This window comes from Castor canadensis, chromosome 16 (genome assembly GCF_047511655.1).
Source record: "Castor canadensis chromosome 16, mCasCan1.hap1v2, whole genome shotgun sequence".
In the NCBI taxonomy this organism is placed as follows: domain Eukaryota; kingdom Metazoa; phylum Chordata; class Mammalia; order Rodentia; family Castoridae; genus Castor; species Castor canadensis.
In genome coordinates this window covers 47782794-47800512 of record NC_133401.1, presented here as the reverse complement: position 1 = coordinate 47800512, position 17719 = coordinate 47782794, and the positions used below count along the sequence as shown (strand labels likewise).

General features: G+C 40.8%; 1 protein-coding gene across 3 annotated transcripts in view; it reads left to right on the top strand.

The window, feature by feature from the left end:
• Positions 1-14926, top strand: part of Ticam2 (TIR domain containing adaptor molecule 2) — a 48181-nt gene extending 33255 nt beyond the window's left edge. Inside the window, exons 1-2 of one of the 3 annotated variants that reach the window (XM_074056986.1) lie at positions 8635-9354; positions 12042-14926. In XM_074056986.1, the coding sequence (XP_073913087.1) occupies positions 12101-12802 (702 nt within the window). In that variant the 5' untranslated portion in view covers positions 8635-9354; positions 12042-12100 and the 3' untranslated portion in view covers positions 12803-14926. Of the gene's footprint in view, positions 1-8634; positions 9355-12041 lie in introns of those variants that run through there. The other 2 variants (XM_074056987.1, XM_074056985.1) reach the window with 2 other exon arrangements.
• Positions 14927-17719: the final 2793 nt, after the last annotated feature.

Genomic DNA, 17719 nt, shown 5'->3' with positions numbered 1-17719 from the left:
AGTTGAAATCCTGTCCTGCTCTTGCAGTCATTGTGACCACTGCCCTCTTCTCTCCCTCTTAGCCAGGCTTTGTCCTCTCTGCCATCCTCACTTCCTATGGACTCTTCAGGACAGTGCGGTCTGATTCCTACCATCCTCTCTGTAACTGTGCCAATGAACTTCAAAGTGCTAAATGCAGTGGGCAGTGACTTCTTGGCAGCCCTGGGTGCTGACCTCCCCTTGAGGCCCTCTACTCCCTCCCTCTTGTTGCTCCCCTGTTATGTTTCAGACTTTGATTTCGATTTGAGCTCTCTCCCATATTTTCTCTTCCTGATCTCAGTTACAAGTCTAAGGTCCTATTCTAGGTCAGGGGCACCCCAGGCTCCATTGGTCCCAAACTGGACTAGTTGGTCACCCCCATCCACTATGGCCCACCACAGTACACAAAGCACAGGCTCAGGAAACATCCCTGGTCCTTCCTCTCTGTCGCTTCCCATTACCTCCTACATATCATTGACTCCTCTGTCACTTCATTAATTCAGGGCTCTGCAACAACCTCTCAGCTGACTGTCTGCCTAGTCTAGAGCCTCCTAGTCATCTGTCCTAGTCTCTTTACTGTGACTGTTTTAAACAAGGTTCTGTCACCCTGCCCCCTAACACCCACAGGACTGTCTGCCAGCGTGATTAAGTTTAAAGTCCTGAGTGCAGTGCTTTAAGTCCTGATCCTGTCTTTTACACCCCTCCACCCCACATGAATAGACTTGAACTATATAAAATGTCTAAATGTCTAGCACAAAATTATCCAAATGTATTTTGCACTCAGATGAGTGTTTTTTAAAAATTATGCTCCTACTACCTGAACAATGCCCACTTCTCTTGGTCTTGCTAACGTGAAGCACTCCATGTTCTGAGTTCTTCCATAGCACCTGATCAAAGTAGAAGTATATCGGGGCCCCTTGTCTATCTAACCATCCTGCTTCACATCATTAAGCCCAAGCAGGTCTTGATGCAGAAGAAGTTCCCAACAAAACCTATTTATTAATAACAATAAAAATTGATGAATAGCAAAACAATTGAGCAAGAAATCATTGCTTTTACACATACTGGCCACAAGATGGTGCTGTTCAGATAGAAAAGAAAAAAAGGCTCTCCAAGCTAAATGAGTCAAGGATTAAAGACCATAATTTTTTTTTCTTTTTTTTATTATATTCATATGTGCATACAGTGTTTGGATCATTTCTCCCCCGCTCCCTCCCTTACCCTCCTCCTCTCTCCTTTACCTCCCCCAACCCCTCGCTACCAGGCAGAAACTATTTTGCCCTTATCTCTAATTTTGTTGAAGAGAGAGTATAAGCAATAATAGGAAGGAACAAGGGTTTTTGCTGGTTGAGATAAGGGTAGCTATACAGGGAGTTGACTCACATTAATTTCCTGTGCATGTGTGTTACCTTCTAGGTTAATTCTTTTTGATCTAACCTTTTCTCTAGTTCCTGGTCTCCTTTTCCTATTGACCTCAGTTGCTTTTAAGGTATCTGCTTTAGTTTCTCTGCGTTGAGGCCAACAAATGCTATTTAGTTTTTTGGGTGTTTTACCTATCCTCATACCTTCCTGGTGTGTTCTCGTAAAGGCCATAATTTTGAAAGTCTTAAATTTCAAAGGCAGTGATTTAAATATATCAATGTTTCATGTGATAAACACCTAGACAGACTGAAAGTTAGGTGTGTACATATATTTTATTATTAAATTCTTACTGATAATTATCTTACACCATTTGAGTCCCATGGGCAGAATGCTTGAAAAATGTGAATATTAACTCTTTTTTGTTTTGTTTTTGTTTGTTTTGTGGGTATTTTGGGGGGTTTGTTTTGTTTTGTTTTTTGAGACAGTGTCTTCCTATGTAGCCTAATCTGTACTCCATTCGTTTCACCTCAGTCTCCCAAGCAGTGGGATTATGGGTGTACGGCACCACACCTGTTTAGGATTAACTTTTAATTCTAGGGCAACCAATTTTTAAGGAAGGTTATATTAGATTCTTCAGGGAAACAGGACTAACATGAGATATATGGAGAGAGAGGAAGAGAAAGAGAGAGATTGACTTAAGGAAGACTCACAGGGTTGTGGTGATGGTGGCTGGCAACCCCAAATATGCAGGACAAGACAGAAGGCCAGAAATTCAGGCAAGAGCTGATGTGTTTTTGACTCTAAAGGCTTCTGTGAATCCTTCTTTGGGAAACCTCAGTATTGCTTATAAGGCTTTCAGCTGATTGGATGTGGCTAATCTGCTTTACTCAAAGTCTAAAACATCTTCACAGCAACATCTAGACTGGTATTTGGCCAAATAACTGGGCACAGTTATTTAGCAAGCGGACATAGAAACAGAACCATCACAAATGGCTAGGTGAGGAGACTAAACTTAGCATGTAAGAGAACTTCAAACATGTTTCCATTTTTAGTTGTGGATAGAATGAGAGGGCTAGTGGCTGGACTGCCCTGGAGAAGCCTCCTGGGAAATTTCTGCAGGAAGACAGGCCATGTTTCCTTGACCAGTCCTCCTACACAGAAGTCGTCGTCTTCCCAACATTGGTAAAGAATAAAACTAGGCAAAGATGATAATTCACTCCCAACAGACTCCCTTCTGTGTGACTTATGTTTCAAAATGAGATGGAAGGTATGAGGCAACCCTTAAGAAGGGGTTTGACTCTTATTTTGCTGAGAAAAGTACAACAGTTAGAACTTAACAAATATCCACTGCTACCTCCCCACACCCTTATCTATATAAGGTTAGCTCTGCCCTTCCTGACTTTTACTGTGGAACTCTGTCATTTTCCTAGCAAAGGCAGGTCACTCCCAGTGTATATCAGGTGTCATCACCCCCCTTCTTACACAGCACACCTCTCCAATCTCCCCTCCCTTCCTGCAGAGAAAGAGGGCTTTGAACTTGCCCTCACTAGCAAATCCTCTCCCAGCAGCACTTCTCCAGCACTGACCACCCCTCCATTCCTTTGTGACAAAACTTAAAATATGCATTCCTTTCTTTCTTCTGAACCCTGTCCAAGTGGCTTTCTCCTTCCCCCACCTCATATTCAGCTAAGTCTACTCTTTTATGTCTTAATGTTTTATTAGAATTCTTACAGCTCTTTTACTTTAATATTTTACTATTTTTAGTAGCATATATTAACAATACAAGGGAATTTTGTTGGGATAATGGCCAAGTCAGGGTCACATTTATTGGCCATTTTTCAGTCTTCACCCTTCTTGACCAGTCATGAGCCTCTGAAGACAATCAAGCACTCTTTCTCTCGAGCTGGTTTCTTGCTTTGGAGTCTGAGGGACCCTATTCTCCTGGTTTTCTTCAATCCTTCCTGACCTGTCCTATTCTGCCTGTGTTGTTGGTTCTTTCTACTTTTGACCTCCATAATGCTGGAGTGCCCCAGGCTCAGCACATGGGTCTCTTCCTTCTTCTGTCTCTACTCCTTCCCCAATGATCTCTTCCAGTCTTTAGGTTTCAAATACAGAGTATAAATCCCAGATTTGCATCTCCTGGCTGGACATCTTCCCCAAACTCCAGACTCTGTTCTGTGCCTTCTCAACAGCATCAGCAAATCCAATCAATTCTACTTTCCCAAATCCAGCCCTCTGTCATCTCTTCCTCTGCTGCCACCCTGTCCCAAGCCACGATTATTTTCTCCTGGGTTTCTGCAACAGACCCCTGACTAGTGTTCCTGTGTCTGCACCATCTTCTCTTCATTCTCTTATCAGTGCAACAGCAAAGTGGTCCTGGGTCAAATCAAGACACCCTATGCCCCACCCTTCCCTGGCTTCTCCCTAGCCTTCTGCTCTGCCCTTTGTACACCCCATCCCCTAACTTCCCATTGCTCCTCAGATACCAGATCTCCAGCCTCCTGGCCTGGGTATGGATTATTCTCAGCCCAGAACACCCTTCCTCCAGATATCTGCGGTGATATCTTCCTCCCCTCACTGGTGTCTTTATTTCAAATTTCATCCCTTATTTCCTGACAGACTTATTTAAAAACAAACTCAATTTCCACCTAATAGTCATTACTCACCTTTTCTGCTTTATTTTTTCTTGAACACTTAACACCTGTTGTGTATTATATAAGCGTAATAAACTTTAATAATAAGCATATAAACTTTACCTATATATGCTGTATATTACACATCTTTCCTTTTTTATTGTCTGTCTCTTCCACCAATGGTAAGGATATTGGAATCCAATGGTAGGGACACTTTCCTTTTGTATTCACTGCTAAACTCATCTTCTAGAACTCTGCAAATGAGTAAATATTTGTTGAGTGAATGAATTCAGATATTGCATTTTTTAGTATTACTTAATGCTTTTTTTCCCAGTCCTAATGAGGCAGGAAATTGAGGGAAAGTACGTAAACCAGGCCATGGGGAACAGGTGGCCTCCTCACATATCACAGATGGTTTCACAGGGAACAGGTGAGCTAGCTCCACTGAGAACCAGCCCAAAATGCCCCTTTTGAAATACAAGGGCCTCTAATTTTAGCTCATTGACTTCACATGTGCAGTCAGTCACCAAAGGCCACTCTTGCATGTCACCCAGTCTTTTCTCTTGCTCACCCCTTGCAAGTATAATACCCATCCAGACCAAGGGACTGATGCTCTGAGCTACAGGTACTGCTCTTAAGTCACCTTGCTCAGAGCCTACTCTCCCTCCACTTCCTTGGCAATCAGTGTGTCTGCATCCACTTTGTTTTGGTTGAGATCTTAAGACTGTGGTTGAGATCTTTTCAACCACAGTCTTAAGGGACCACCCAAAGGTAACACTAGGAAAAACAGGCCAGCTTTTGTTAGCCTTGCTTGCATTTTCAGATGCAACTTCAGCATGTATTCAAATTATAAAACCTCACTCAGTGGAGTCTCAGTGAGAGAGCAATCTCAGTTTTTGAATTCAAGACCATCACAGTAGAACACAGCTCTATAATTAGAGTTTTAAAGATAAAGTACAGAATATTTCTCAAGAATGTCACATGAAAAATAAATGTTTAGGGTGGGGTTGAGATAGAGCTCAGTAGTAGATCTTATAATGCACGAGGCTCTGGGTTCATTTTCCAGCACTAAAATAAATAAACAAATGCTTGCTACAAGAAAGAGGTCAAAAACAGCCAAGATGCCCTACTACTGATGACTGGATTAAAAAATGTGGTATTTATATACAGTGGAATTTTATTCAGCCACAAAGAAGAATGAAGTTTTGTCATTTGCAGGTAAATGGATAGAACTAGAGAACATCATCTTAAGTGAAGTTAGCCAGGTTCAGAGGTCACGTGTTTTCTCTTATATGTGCAATATAGACCTAATACAAGTAAAGCAATATCATGAAAACAGGTCAAACTAAGGGAAGGTCACATACGGCGGTGGGGGGGTGGGGGGGGTGTTAAAAGAAGGACATTAAGAAGGTGACTATAGTTGATGTACCCTCTAAACAAGAATGAATATGGAATTTTTAAAACTGGTGAAGTCACCATAAGAAGGGTACTAAGGTAGAAAGAAGAATAGCGGAGATGAACCAATTCAGGTTCTAATACATATATGAGGAAATGTCACAGGAAAACTCCCTATGTAGCTATCTAAAACAAGCAAAAATGTCATTTTTTTTTCTTTTACAAACTCGGAGAACAGGAGGGTGGAACAGGTCCTGCCTGGGTATTGGCACCAGTGAGAAGGGAAGAGGCATGGAAAGGGTGTGGAAGGGTGAATATGGTGCAAATACTGTATACACATGTATGTAAATAGAAAAATGAGACCTGTTGATACTATACCCGGAATGGTGGAGGGGAAATAAAGGAGAATGGAGGATGTGAATTCAAGTATGATAAATTTAATATATTTTAAGAACTTTTCTAAATGTCATGATGTACCCCCACCCAGCACAACCTAAGCAAATCTAAAGGAATTCTGTCACTATAAATCAGTTTGCATTCTCTGGATTTTGATATAAATGGAATCATAAAATAGGTACTTTTGGGGAGCCTAACTTCCTTCACACAGCATAAATATCTTGAGATTCATCCTGTCATTGTGTTTATCAGTTCATTCCTTGTTATTGCTAAATAACATCCCATGGTGAGGAATATTACCAGTTACACAATGTTTTGTTCATTCACCTCTTGATGTGGAGGGGGCGCTGTTTTCTTACTCCCTCCCTTGTTAGAGCGAGCCTTTTCTCTCTTGCTCCTGGTTATTACTGAACCTAACTGGACTTAACTGGGGGCAAATGGAGATTCAGAAAAGACATAGGATAGACGGACATAAAGCGGGGTCAGGTGTGTTGGGCGCTCAGGTGGAGACACCCAGCCCTCATTGCTTCCTTTCTCTATCTTTATTCTTTAAGGCCTTACTCTTTGCAGCTCTTTGAAACCTCGCTTCTAAAGTCTTCTTTAAAACCTTGCTTCACACGTCTTCCCTTAGGCTTGCACTGTCCCATGTTTTCTCTTAGCTGTTCCTTAGTTTAATTGCTCTTGAAGTCTTTTGCCCCCAGGCTTGCAGCTTTTCTTTAGCATTTTCTCTTTAGCTTTCTTAAAGCCTGGTGATTGGACTTGCAAAGTCTAGGTCCTCTATCGTGCACTGCCCCATATTTTCTTTAAAGGGCTTTTCTTGGGTGGGGGTGGGGGGAAGGGGGAGAAATTACCCAAACAATGTATGCACATGTGAATAAATTAATAATAATAATAATGGGCTTCTCTTTAGCTTCTAAAGCCTATGTTAAAGTTCTCTCTTTGGCTTAGCTTTCTAAGGCCTATGTTAAAATTCTCGGTGCAGACTTTCTATCAACCCCTCTTTAGCCATACTTTTCCCTTCAACAATTTCCCTCTAGCAATTCTTTTCCCTTCCAATAGCTCCCCACACTAAAAAGCCCAAAGCAAAAGAATCAAGCCAAAGCCCCCAAAAGCCCTCCAAACCAAAAGTCAAGGGCAAAAAGCAAAAGCCCCCAGCCCCTCTTCAGTGGGCCTTTTATAAACAGCGCAAACAGGGGGCAGCAGCGGTTCTTGGGGAGGGGCGTGACATTGTTAACAGGAGAAACCTGCGTTCCTGCTTTTCTGAATGCAAACATAGGAGATGCAGCTGTTCTGCTTTTTTCTGTTTCATGACCAGGGCTGTGCCTATCTCGGCCTACAGATGAAAGCAATTAAGCCTTATCTCCTTGCTTACTTTCTCCTGGGCTTTTCATAATCTGCTCTCCACATTGATGGACATTTTTCTTATTCTCTTTACTGTCTCTGCACTGGCAATAATAGTTAAAGACTTGATTAAATATTTTGGCAAGTATACTTCTTACACTACACTGGCTATATCCTATCAAGTTACATCAGGAGGCACAAGATGGTGCTTGTGTCAACAACGCTAAAGTTGACCCTTTAAGGGTGGGGCCATTGTATCTTTTAACACTGTGTTTCCTTCATTGATTTTTGTTTTCAGGTGCACTGATTTTCCTTTATGTTGGTTGTTTTTTAATCCCATAGCCATATCTTTATCTCAGTTTCTTTATTTTCATTGTTTTTTTTTCTCTCCATGCTCTGTGGTTTTACTCAAGCCTTTTCTTTCTACCATATTTACTGATTTGACTTTGAGTCGTGTTATTCCAGTCTTTGCTGTTCCTATTTTTTCCTAATTGATTTGTCTGCAGCCTCCCTTTTCGTTGAATCCTGTTTTGTCATCTTTGGTATTTTTGTTTCACTGATTACGTATTCTCTTTAGGGTCTCCTAGAGCAATGTTACCCAAAGTGCTTGCCATGGTGACATCAGCATCATACATCAGAAGATAAAGCATGCGTCTTCCTTCATTGTCTTGCTATGAAAAAACACCAGCTGGTCTAAGCAGCATACTCCCTGGGGTAGTTGACTGACATCCTGGCACAATCTCCTTGTCTCGAACTGGTAACAAACAGTTCAGAGGCTGGCAACTTGTTCATAGACTGCATTTTGAGTAGCACTATCCTAGCCCAGAAATATTTGTTTTATAAATTTTTGTTTAGCTTCTTTGTTATGTATTTAATAACAATAATAGCTGCTAACAGTTAGTAAGCACTTACTATGTGACAGGCACTGTTCTAAGCCATTCTGCTCTCCATAAAAACCCAAAAGAAGGTACTGTGCTTATCATCATTTTACAGATGGGGAAATCAAAGCACAAAGATATTGAGCAACAATAAGTCACAGTCATTTCTAGCACAGCTGGGATGCATACTCAGGCTGTCTGATTCCGTAACACACTGCCTTAATGAAAATGGATTTTTAAATTTGTCTTTTGTATGCTATGATTCTTTTTTTTAATGTCCTTTTTTATTTCCTGTCATGCTTTTGCAAACTTGCTAGAGCATATTTTCCTAGCATGTTGCTCTTTTCACTCCATTACTCCTATTTATTTATTTTTTTTTTTGGCCTTTTCTTTTTTTGTGCTGGGATCGAACCCAGGGCCTCACGCATGCTAGGCAAGCGCTGTACCACCGAGCTACATCCCAGCCCATTATTTTTTAATTGAATCTTACTTTGTAAGGCTGGAGATGGAATGCAGGACCTCACATGTCCTAGACAAGCACTCCACCCCTGAGTGACACCCCCAACTCTACCCCTTTTAATGTAGGAATTCTGTTAGGGCCTCTTTTACGTAGGTATAGCCTGGATATATTCAGGGCTCTCCTTCCTCTTACCTCAGAGTTGTTGATCTTCCTTTCAGAACTTTAATGGTTCCATTCTTAAAGGTTATGCTTTTCCACATATCTTTTGTTTGAGGGGATGTGATTAGCTCAGTAGGAATTTGGACTTAAATCGTTTCTGGGACAAGGGGAAATGGTGAGTGTCATTCTGTGAATTTAAAAACAAAACAAAACAATGGCTCAGACCTACACAAAGCAATTTGGCAAAATCTGTCACTTAAAAATTTATTTGACTTTTGATGTAGAAATCTCACTTGGGGGCATTGTTCTACAGAAAAACTTGTACACATGTGAAGTGACTTGTACAGAGTTGTTCATTGCAGGATCATTCATAATTATAGACCAGAAACAACTTCATATCCAAGAATGACTAAGATCTATCACATACTAAGAAATGATGCAATTGTGAGAGCAAGAAAGCTGTCCACCTGCTGACAGGTGAGGACAGAATATTAAGGGAAAATGTGTGTCACTTTGTGCACTGCTGTTTGGCATATACATGAATAATGACACCTTTTTTGAAAAAAGGAAAGAAAACTAAGACTACACACAGTATTCATAAGAAACAATGGAAAGACACAGGAAAAAGAGTCTCCAGTAGAAGTGATGGAGGTGAGGCCAGGATGGATGGGGACAAGAAGATATAAGACTTTCCAAAATAAACATTTCAAAGGTAGTGTTTCAACTGTTACCTTTTAAAAAGAAAGTGCATTTAAAAATGTATACACGTTTTTGTTCCTGCAACCCTTATCTCATGTGGCTCTGCCTAGGGCCTCTTCACCCTCCTTTCTGTTTGGGTCCTGCGAAGGTGAAAGCTACCTGCTTTAAGCCAGTGCTGACTGTCCCTAGGGAAGAAGGCTTTGAGAAGAGGCTTTCCAGAACCATTTGCCAACCTCCCTTTCCTTCAGCTTCCATACCATTCTTCTGCTCTAGTAAGCCCTCTTTCTTGGCAGAGTTACTGCTCACAGTAATAAATCAGGTCCCCCACCCCTTCTTCCCAGCCCCAAGAACAGCAGTGATGAGTCTCAACCATCATCCCACTCAGGAGTCATGATGGTGGCGGCAAAAGCCATCTCCAGCACATGGCTTTCCACAGCTTCTTCTCTTGGCTATCTCTCCTTATCCCTCTCTCCAAGTTGGGTTGCAGGGATACTTTTCAGATGTGTCACTATCTTTCTTCTCTGGTCTGATTAGGTGGCTAAGAGTGGTTCTACTTTGGTATAGCACGTCATAGATTTCTGAAGTCTTTTACTCTTTTTTGCCAATTGGTATTTAAGAAAAATAGGGCATTCTTTTTGTTTATTTTTATTCATTTCAAAAAGTTTTGTGATCTGGCTTGACACACAGTTTATCTTAGAAGTATTTGGTAGTCTGTGAATATCAAGTACACTTGTCTGTACCCACAAGTGACAAAGATACTCATGTTAAGTTGGTACAAGCCTATTTCAGTGAAAAGTGGAGATCGTTTTACTTGATACTACGTGGATAGCTCCCTCCCCTCTGGATAGTTTAACAATTGTTTTCTTATTCAGGGGAATCTTCTTCTGCAGCTTTTCATAATGCAGTAACAAAAGCCAGCAGTGACTCTTAACCAATGAAGAGGATCCAAATTAATTTGGTTTTATTATTTGGGGTGCATTGATATCACATTTTAAAGCTCTGTCCCTTAGAGTATTTCCTGGTAAATAGCACAGGGTAACATGGAGCCAGAACCTCTGTCCATTAACGTGAATGATGGGCAGCAGCCAGCACTTAACCCTTTGGTGTGCATCAGAATGAAACTCTGTGATTTTCCTTATTTTTTCCTAACGTATCAGTTTTCCTCACTCTTTTGTTTTTTGTCTAAATCTGAATTATTTAGGTATATGTAGCCTATATCAGTATAAATGTAATTATAATTTCTTTTTGAGCTCTGGTCTTTGCCCATAGACAGTATATAAAAATGCTCACACCTGTAATCCCAGCTACTCAGGAGGCAGAGATCAGGAGGATCGAGGTTCAAAGCCAGCCCAGGCAAATAGTTAAAAAAAATCCCATCACGAAAAAGGACTGGTAGAGTAGCTTGAGGTGTAGGCCCTGAGTTCAAGCCCCAGTACTGGAAAAAAAAAAAACCCTAAATGCTCTGGAATACAGCCTGTGGCCCATATTTGAAAACATAAAGCCTGTATTTATCTACTCTAAATTTTCTGTCTTTTGAGAAAAGACTGTCCCTTGAATCTGCCTAGTTGGGGGGTATTATTAGTAACATTCCAACATTTTCTGAAGTTATTTAAATTAGATTCACATGGAACACTATTCTTTTCAGCTGATGTAATTCTTCTACTCTGAATTTATTTTGGTTTTTTTGTGGGGCAATATGAAATAGTTTAATATACAGATAACTAGAGTCCCACAGGTATATGAGAGGACAGTGGGGAAAACACTACTTGAACAAATAATGACTGATAATTAAACAAAATAATGAAGGAAATCAAATAACATACCAAAGAAGTGCAAAGAATCCTAAAGCATGATATATATCAAAAGCAGAAATAAATTTAGAATAGAAAGCAAAAGCATAAAAACAACATACTTAGATGCATCATGGCCAATTTAGAATTTCTGATAATAAAAGAATGAATGTAGACTACACCATTCTTTGCTGATTCCACTGAAGAAAACTGCAAGACTTACTGGATTTTGCTTCCAAATTGAGCTGTTAATTTTTTCCAGGTGAATAAATATGTCTTCTTCAGTAGTTGGGGTAGTTGACTAGGAGTCTCTGGAAAAAGACTTTTCATACATCCTAATTTAATGTCTTCATCATCAGTTCCACCACCACAATCATGCCTGAACCCAGACAAGCAACTCAACCCTCAGCCTGTGAGTCCTGGCCATCACTGAATTTGACATTGCAGACCTTCTCTTTATGCCGACTTAGTAGAGTTGCTACCAATATCTTTAGGATATTTGGGTCCTATTTTGTATTTGTGTTTGATACAAAGGTAAATTTGTGTTTAATATTTGAATATTCTGTTTCTTTAGATTATTGTGGTTCTAGGCTACACAGTGATTTGATGGGGAAATTGGGTTTAAACTCCATATGCCTAGAATGGTATGTTGCTTTTTCACTGAAAGACTGAAGCAGTCTCCAAATGTCAACTAGGAGCCTCAGTTTCACTCACAATCGATGTTCTGTGGAAGTCCTGTAAGGCTCACAGGAAGCCAGTACTTTAGTCTGCCAGTGACCTGCTTGTCATTTCTTTCTTAGGACCTCTGCCTTGTACTCTTTTTGAGGTTCACAGGTGGAATGAAACTTTTCATTTGTAATGTTTTTGATTAAATTAAAATATTCTCCTGCTTTGTTTTTTCTCCTTTCAGATTGAAAAATAAATGCTGAGAAAGAAATAAAGCTCCCTCCTCTGCCTTGGACTCTTACCATGGGTATTGGGAAGTCTAAAATCCATACCTGCCCTCTTTCTCTCTCTTGGCGTAAAAGCCACAGTGGGGACACAGGTCAAGGCCATCATGAGTCACAGTCCAAGAAATGTGACGATGTCCCCTTGTGTGATGGGCAGCATGGCAATACAACAGAGCAGCTGACAGGAGGGCAGGAGGGAGCTGAGATGTTAGAAAAGATGCTTGAAGAAGAAGCAGAAGAAGTCTTCCTCAAATTTGTGATACTGCATGCAGAAAATGACACAGATGAAGCCCTCAGAGTCCAGGAACTGCTACAAAATGACTTTGGTATCAAGCCTGGAATGATCTTTGCTGAGATGCCATGTGGCAGACAGCATTTACAGAATCTAGATGATGCCGTGAACGGGTCTGCGTGGACAATCTTGCTCCTGACTGAAAACTTTCTAAGAGATACCTGGTGTAATTTCCAATTCTACACGTCCCTGATGAATTCCGTGAACAGGCAACACAAATACAACTCTGTCATTCCCATGCGGCCCCTGAACAACCCCCTGCCCCGGGAACAGACTCCTTTTGCTCTGCAGACCATCAATGCCTTAGAGGAAGAAAGCTGTGGCTTTTCTACACAAGTAGAAAGAATTTTTCAGGAGTCCGTGTACAAGACACAACAAACCATTTGGAAAGAGACAAGAAACATGGTACAAAGGCAATTTATTGCCTGAGAAGAAACACACACACACCTGGTTGGCTTCTGTTTTGTAAACCAAAGGCTTAATCTTCACTTGAGAAATTTAAATAAAAGAGAGCCTGTTCTTACAGAAGCCCAGGGAGCAAAGAAAGATACATTTCTGCAGGACTACAATTGTGGTACTTTCTGATGTTTCAATAAACACGAGATTGTCAGAGTTTTAAGAACATTTCTCTCACATTTTCCTAGTTCATGGTTACAAGCAAATTATCTCAATTCATATTCCTTGCTTTGAACCATGAGTAAAAATGTGGATGGAAGGCATTTTTTAAAAATGTGGTAATACGTTCATTCTCTGAATTTTGTTCTCAAAGGACATGAAGAAAATGGCTCCACCAGGTCGACCAATCCTTCTTAAGGCACCTCCTGAGAATGTCACCACAAGGCATCCCAGGTACTGTCACCCAGGAATACGGATTGCCAGATTATGTCCATCCAGTTGAATTATTTCCTTTTCTGCTGGAATTTGTGTATTTTGAAGCCGTTCCCACCACTGAGGGGCAATCCTTTTGAGAATGTGGTATTTAGGGACTTCACGCTATTGGGACTCAGCAGGAAATGTTCCCAACCTAAAGCTCTCATGTTAGTCCTCATCTGTAAGCAGGGTTTCTTGCAGAGCTTCTGAAAAGTGTGTGATTAGCTAGGCATTTCCATGAAAATCAATAACCTCTTCTACAGTAGCCTTTAACAAACTTCCCTCACACATAGCCCTCTACTCAGGAAATGTTTTTCATCTAGGTGGCCTGACACGTGTGTGTGGTGTAGATTATTTTTTAAAGACTTGGAATAGAAGTAGTAAAAGTAGGAGATACATTTTACCTTTTCTTTCTTCTTTTTTTTTATTTGGTGGGACTAGGGTTTAAACTCAGGGCTTTATTCTTGCTAGGCAGCCACTCTTACCACTTGAGCCTCACCTCTGGTCCTTTTTGCTCTGGTCATTTTGGAGATAGGGTCTCGTTTTTTGCCCAGGCTGGCCTGGACCATCAACTTCCTATTTTCAACTTCCTTCTGTCACTGGAATGATAGCCATGTGCTACCATTCTCAGCTATTGACTGAGATGAGCTCTCTGAAGGTCTTTGCTTGGGCTGGTCTCAAACCATGCTCCTCCTGATCTCAGTCTCCCAAGCAGCTTGGATTACAGGCATGAGCCACCACTGCCAGGTGGCTTACCATCTCCTCCTCTCATGCCCCATGCTTATCACAAACCAGAGAGGCCCAAGCAGACCTGTTTCTTTCCTTCACGGCCCTCTGCCCAGCTCAGATCAAGGACACACTGTCAAGTACAGATTAGGGCAGAACAGAGAGTAAGTCATGCCATGCAATGAGAAAAGCTGGAGACCTAGTTCCAGTTCAATCTCTGACTCTCAGGATGAAAGTGACAGTGGGCAAACCACTTACTCTCCTTTCTCTGTGAAATGAAAGGGTCAGATGGATCAATCTCCAAAGGCTTCTGTCCTCTCCCAGGACATAAAAACTAGGAACCAGAAAAGGGAACAAGCAAAGAAAGAATCTTATAAGGTGACATTTAATGTAATCATTGCAGCAGGCTTTATATTCACATACAATGACAACATATTTTGTATATTTACATCAGAATTGATTTTTAATGTCCATTCTACTTTTATAGTCACAGAAAATTATTATGCATACTTACTCAATTTCTAAATACATTTTTATGGGGCCCGTAAATAAAGACATTGTTCCTAATTTTTTCTCCTTATTCCCATTTCTCTGTATCCCCTACTAGTACTGGGGTCTTCTCACATCTTTTTATAATGCACCTCTTCATAGCTACAAACCAAAATGTCCTAGGAAGAGTAAGTCAAACCAGCTATTCTGTTGTTCTTATTAGAGGAAGGATTGCCTTCATTGCATGGTGACAATTTCTTAACCTTGACATCTTTTTTTTTTTTTTTTGTCATAGAAGCTTACAACTCACTTTTCTTTTTAGGTTTTGATAAATATTCATTTTTATCATAATGCTTCCTGTATCTCAAATTTCATGTAATAATAAAACATTAACCACTCACCTTTCATGTCTGCCAAACTGGAATTAATGCTGGATTGCATTTCTTAAATAAATGTTTTTATGCTCTACCCTTGACTAAACTTGACGATGCCTGACTCCAGTGAAGACTGGAAGAGTGTTTTGAGAAGAAGCATCAATCTGTACTCCTCCAGAGAATACCAGACACAATGTCTCAGCCAATTTGGAGTTCAACATTTTTTTATGCCGAAGAAAAATGTTAAGTGCTGAATAACTGTATGTGCTGAAATTAACAGTTGTAGAAGGGATTATTAAAATAGCTAACCTAAGGATGAAGAGAGGTAAAGGTGTGGGCTTCGGTTATGTGCTTGTGGGCATGTACACATATGTTCACATACACAGATCTAGATATGCACAGAGAAATTCTGGCAATTCTGCCACATGCTGGGGAGTTTCCATTCTGAGCACTCAGTATCTCCCACCCTGCAGCTTCCCCAGGAGGATTTGAGTTGTGTGTTATGTGTCATGTAGGAAAACCCAGTACCACATAGCCTAAACAATAGATAAGATTAAATGAGATAGTTAAAATTAAATGAGATAGATGAAAAGTGTTGCCGAGACACTTTTAATCTGCAACATGGGGTGTGGGAGAGGGAACGTATGCATTTATGCCTACCCACAGCCCTAATTCTGGAATGCTAGCAACTTGTAGGGATCCTAGGTCTTGCTTCCGAGTGCAGTACAGTTCCTAGTGGGCACTGAAAAGACACAGGTGTCCCTTATCAGCCAGAGAAGTGTGAGCTGTTAACTGGTGGTGGGTATGTGTATGAGTGTGAGTGTGGAGAAGGCTGGTGGCAGGGAGGAAGCAACAGCAGGGCCCCACACCTATAAGTTAGGAAGTTGGGCCATAAACTCAAAAAATGGAGTCTAGGCGTGCCGGCTTTGAAGTCAGTTCAGGGGGGAGAATGGCTCAATGTGGGTGCATGCAGCTGTCTTTTGTGGATTGAATCTGTCCACATTTGAGTTCAGGCAGACGTGATATAACCCACTTAATTTAGCCTTTTCAGGGGTTCAGCAACTCTCAGAGAGTTTTGCCTCATTTGGGAATAAGATGAGGTTGGACTGTTTCCCCAGGTTTGGGCAATAGTTAGGCTAATAGAATCACTGAACAACTTTGCTCCTTCCTCCTTCCTACCTGACTTGATTGTACACTGTGTTTAACAGGTTGCTTGCTTAGGTTAATCCTTCCCAGGGCAAGTCAGGACTGTTTTCTACCTCAGCCCTTTGTCCTTCACCTTTGCAAATCCCAAAGCATTAGCTGGGCTTTAGGGTGGAGCTGAAATCTCCTTCCTACATGGGGTGTTGTGCCACTAGTGACAGAGGCAATTTCCTTGGGCCCTGTCACCTGCTGCAGGGAATTCCTAAACACCAAGGCTGGTTGTGGCTGTGGCATTGTCCCAAAGACTGAAAAAGTTCAAGGATAGGCTCTCAGGTAACAAGTACGAAAGACATAGACGACATCTTGCTGAGCCATATCTCTGCCCAGCAGCAGATCCTGCAAGAATGAGATCAAAGTGATTTATTTTTAAGAAATGAAATCCTAACACTACATATTATCTATTAATTTGATATATTGCATGGACAACAATACACTTTGCCCTGTCATTTATTATTAGATAGCTGTACAGCTGTGGTTTATAAATTTTAATGTGGATATGAATCATTTGGAGTTACTTAGCAAAATATTAATTCCTGGGTCCCCAGAGATTTTGCTTCAATCAATTAACAAAGAACCTCAGAATCTATGTATTGAGCAGGCTCTATAGAAAATCAAAGTGTGATCTTTATGGACTTCTTTTGCAGAGAAGTCTGAGTTAAGGCCCAAATCCCAGAGGGTTTACCCCAGTTCTTTACTGTGCAGTTTGAAGGTAAAACATCTCCATGCAGTTAACAAAACTATATGCTGCACTGCTGAGTCAGGCTATTTCCGACTAAGTGAAGCCAGATGACCTGTGATGAGGTAGGGGTGGGATTCTGTGTTGTGTTGGCCCTGGCAGTCAGCATGGTCTCTGTGGCGTTCCTCTTCTTTACAGTCTTAGGTCTGTTGTGCTGTCACAGCCGTGACTGTACCCTTCCTTCTTCTGGTAGTGTGAGGGGTAAGGAGGAAACTGCAGAAAGCTGTTGAGCACCTGGTGAAATGAAATGACAGCATCTGGAAATTGACATCCTTTAGCCAATGACTAACAGGAAGGAAAAAAAGAACCCTTGTTATTGTCCATGAACCTGGTGTTTCTTACGAGATCCAAGTAGAAACTTTGAACATTCAGTGACTGGACAAGAATTATATTATGTTATAAATTCTCAGTAAGTTATATTTGGCAATCCTCGTTGTCAGTTAACACATTAAGTTTGAATTAGGGTAAGTAATATTTGAAAATGCCTTTAATTAATAACTCAGCATGAAAATTACTTGACTAACCTCAACAAGTTAACTCATGAAGAAACCAAGGCGTTGCTCTGTCTTCCTTGCCAGTGTGCTGGCTTAACAACTGTTTCTCCCACTCCTTACTGCTTTACACCTCCCATCCTTTCTGGCATGAAAGACATCTTTCTCAGATGCAGCACACCTCACATTCTCTTCAGATATAGTGAGTTTTGAGTCATTCTGCTCTGAGGGGAATCAATGCAGATGCTTTCTTTAGCAAATAACAGGATCCTACATTTAAGCAGTTTCATAATCTAATCAGGACTGTTCCAGCCAGTTATTCAAACTTCAGGTTTAAAATAAGGAAATTCCTAGAAACTAGCTCCTTCCAGGAGATTCCCATGACTATATCAGAAAGACACAAATCAAGCTCTACAGATTTATGTGCTTTATTTATATTCATAAATGGTACCATGAC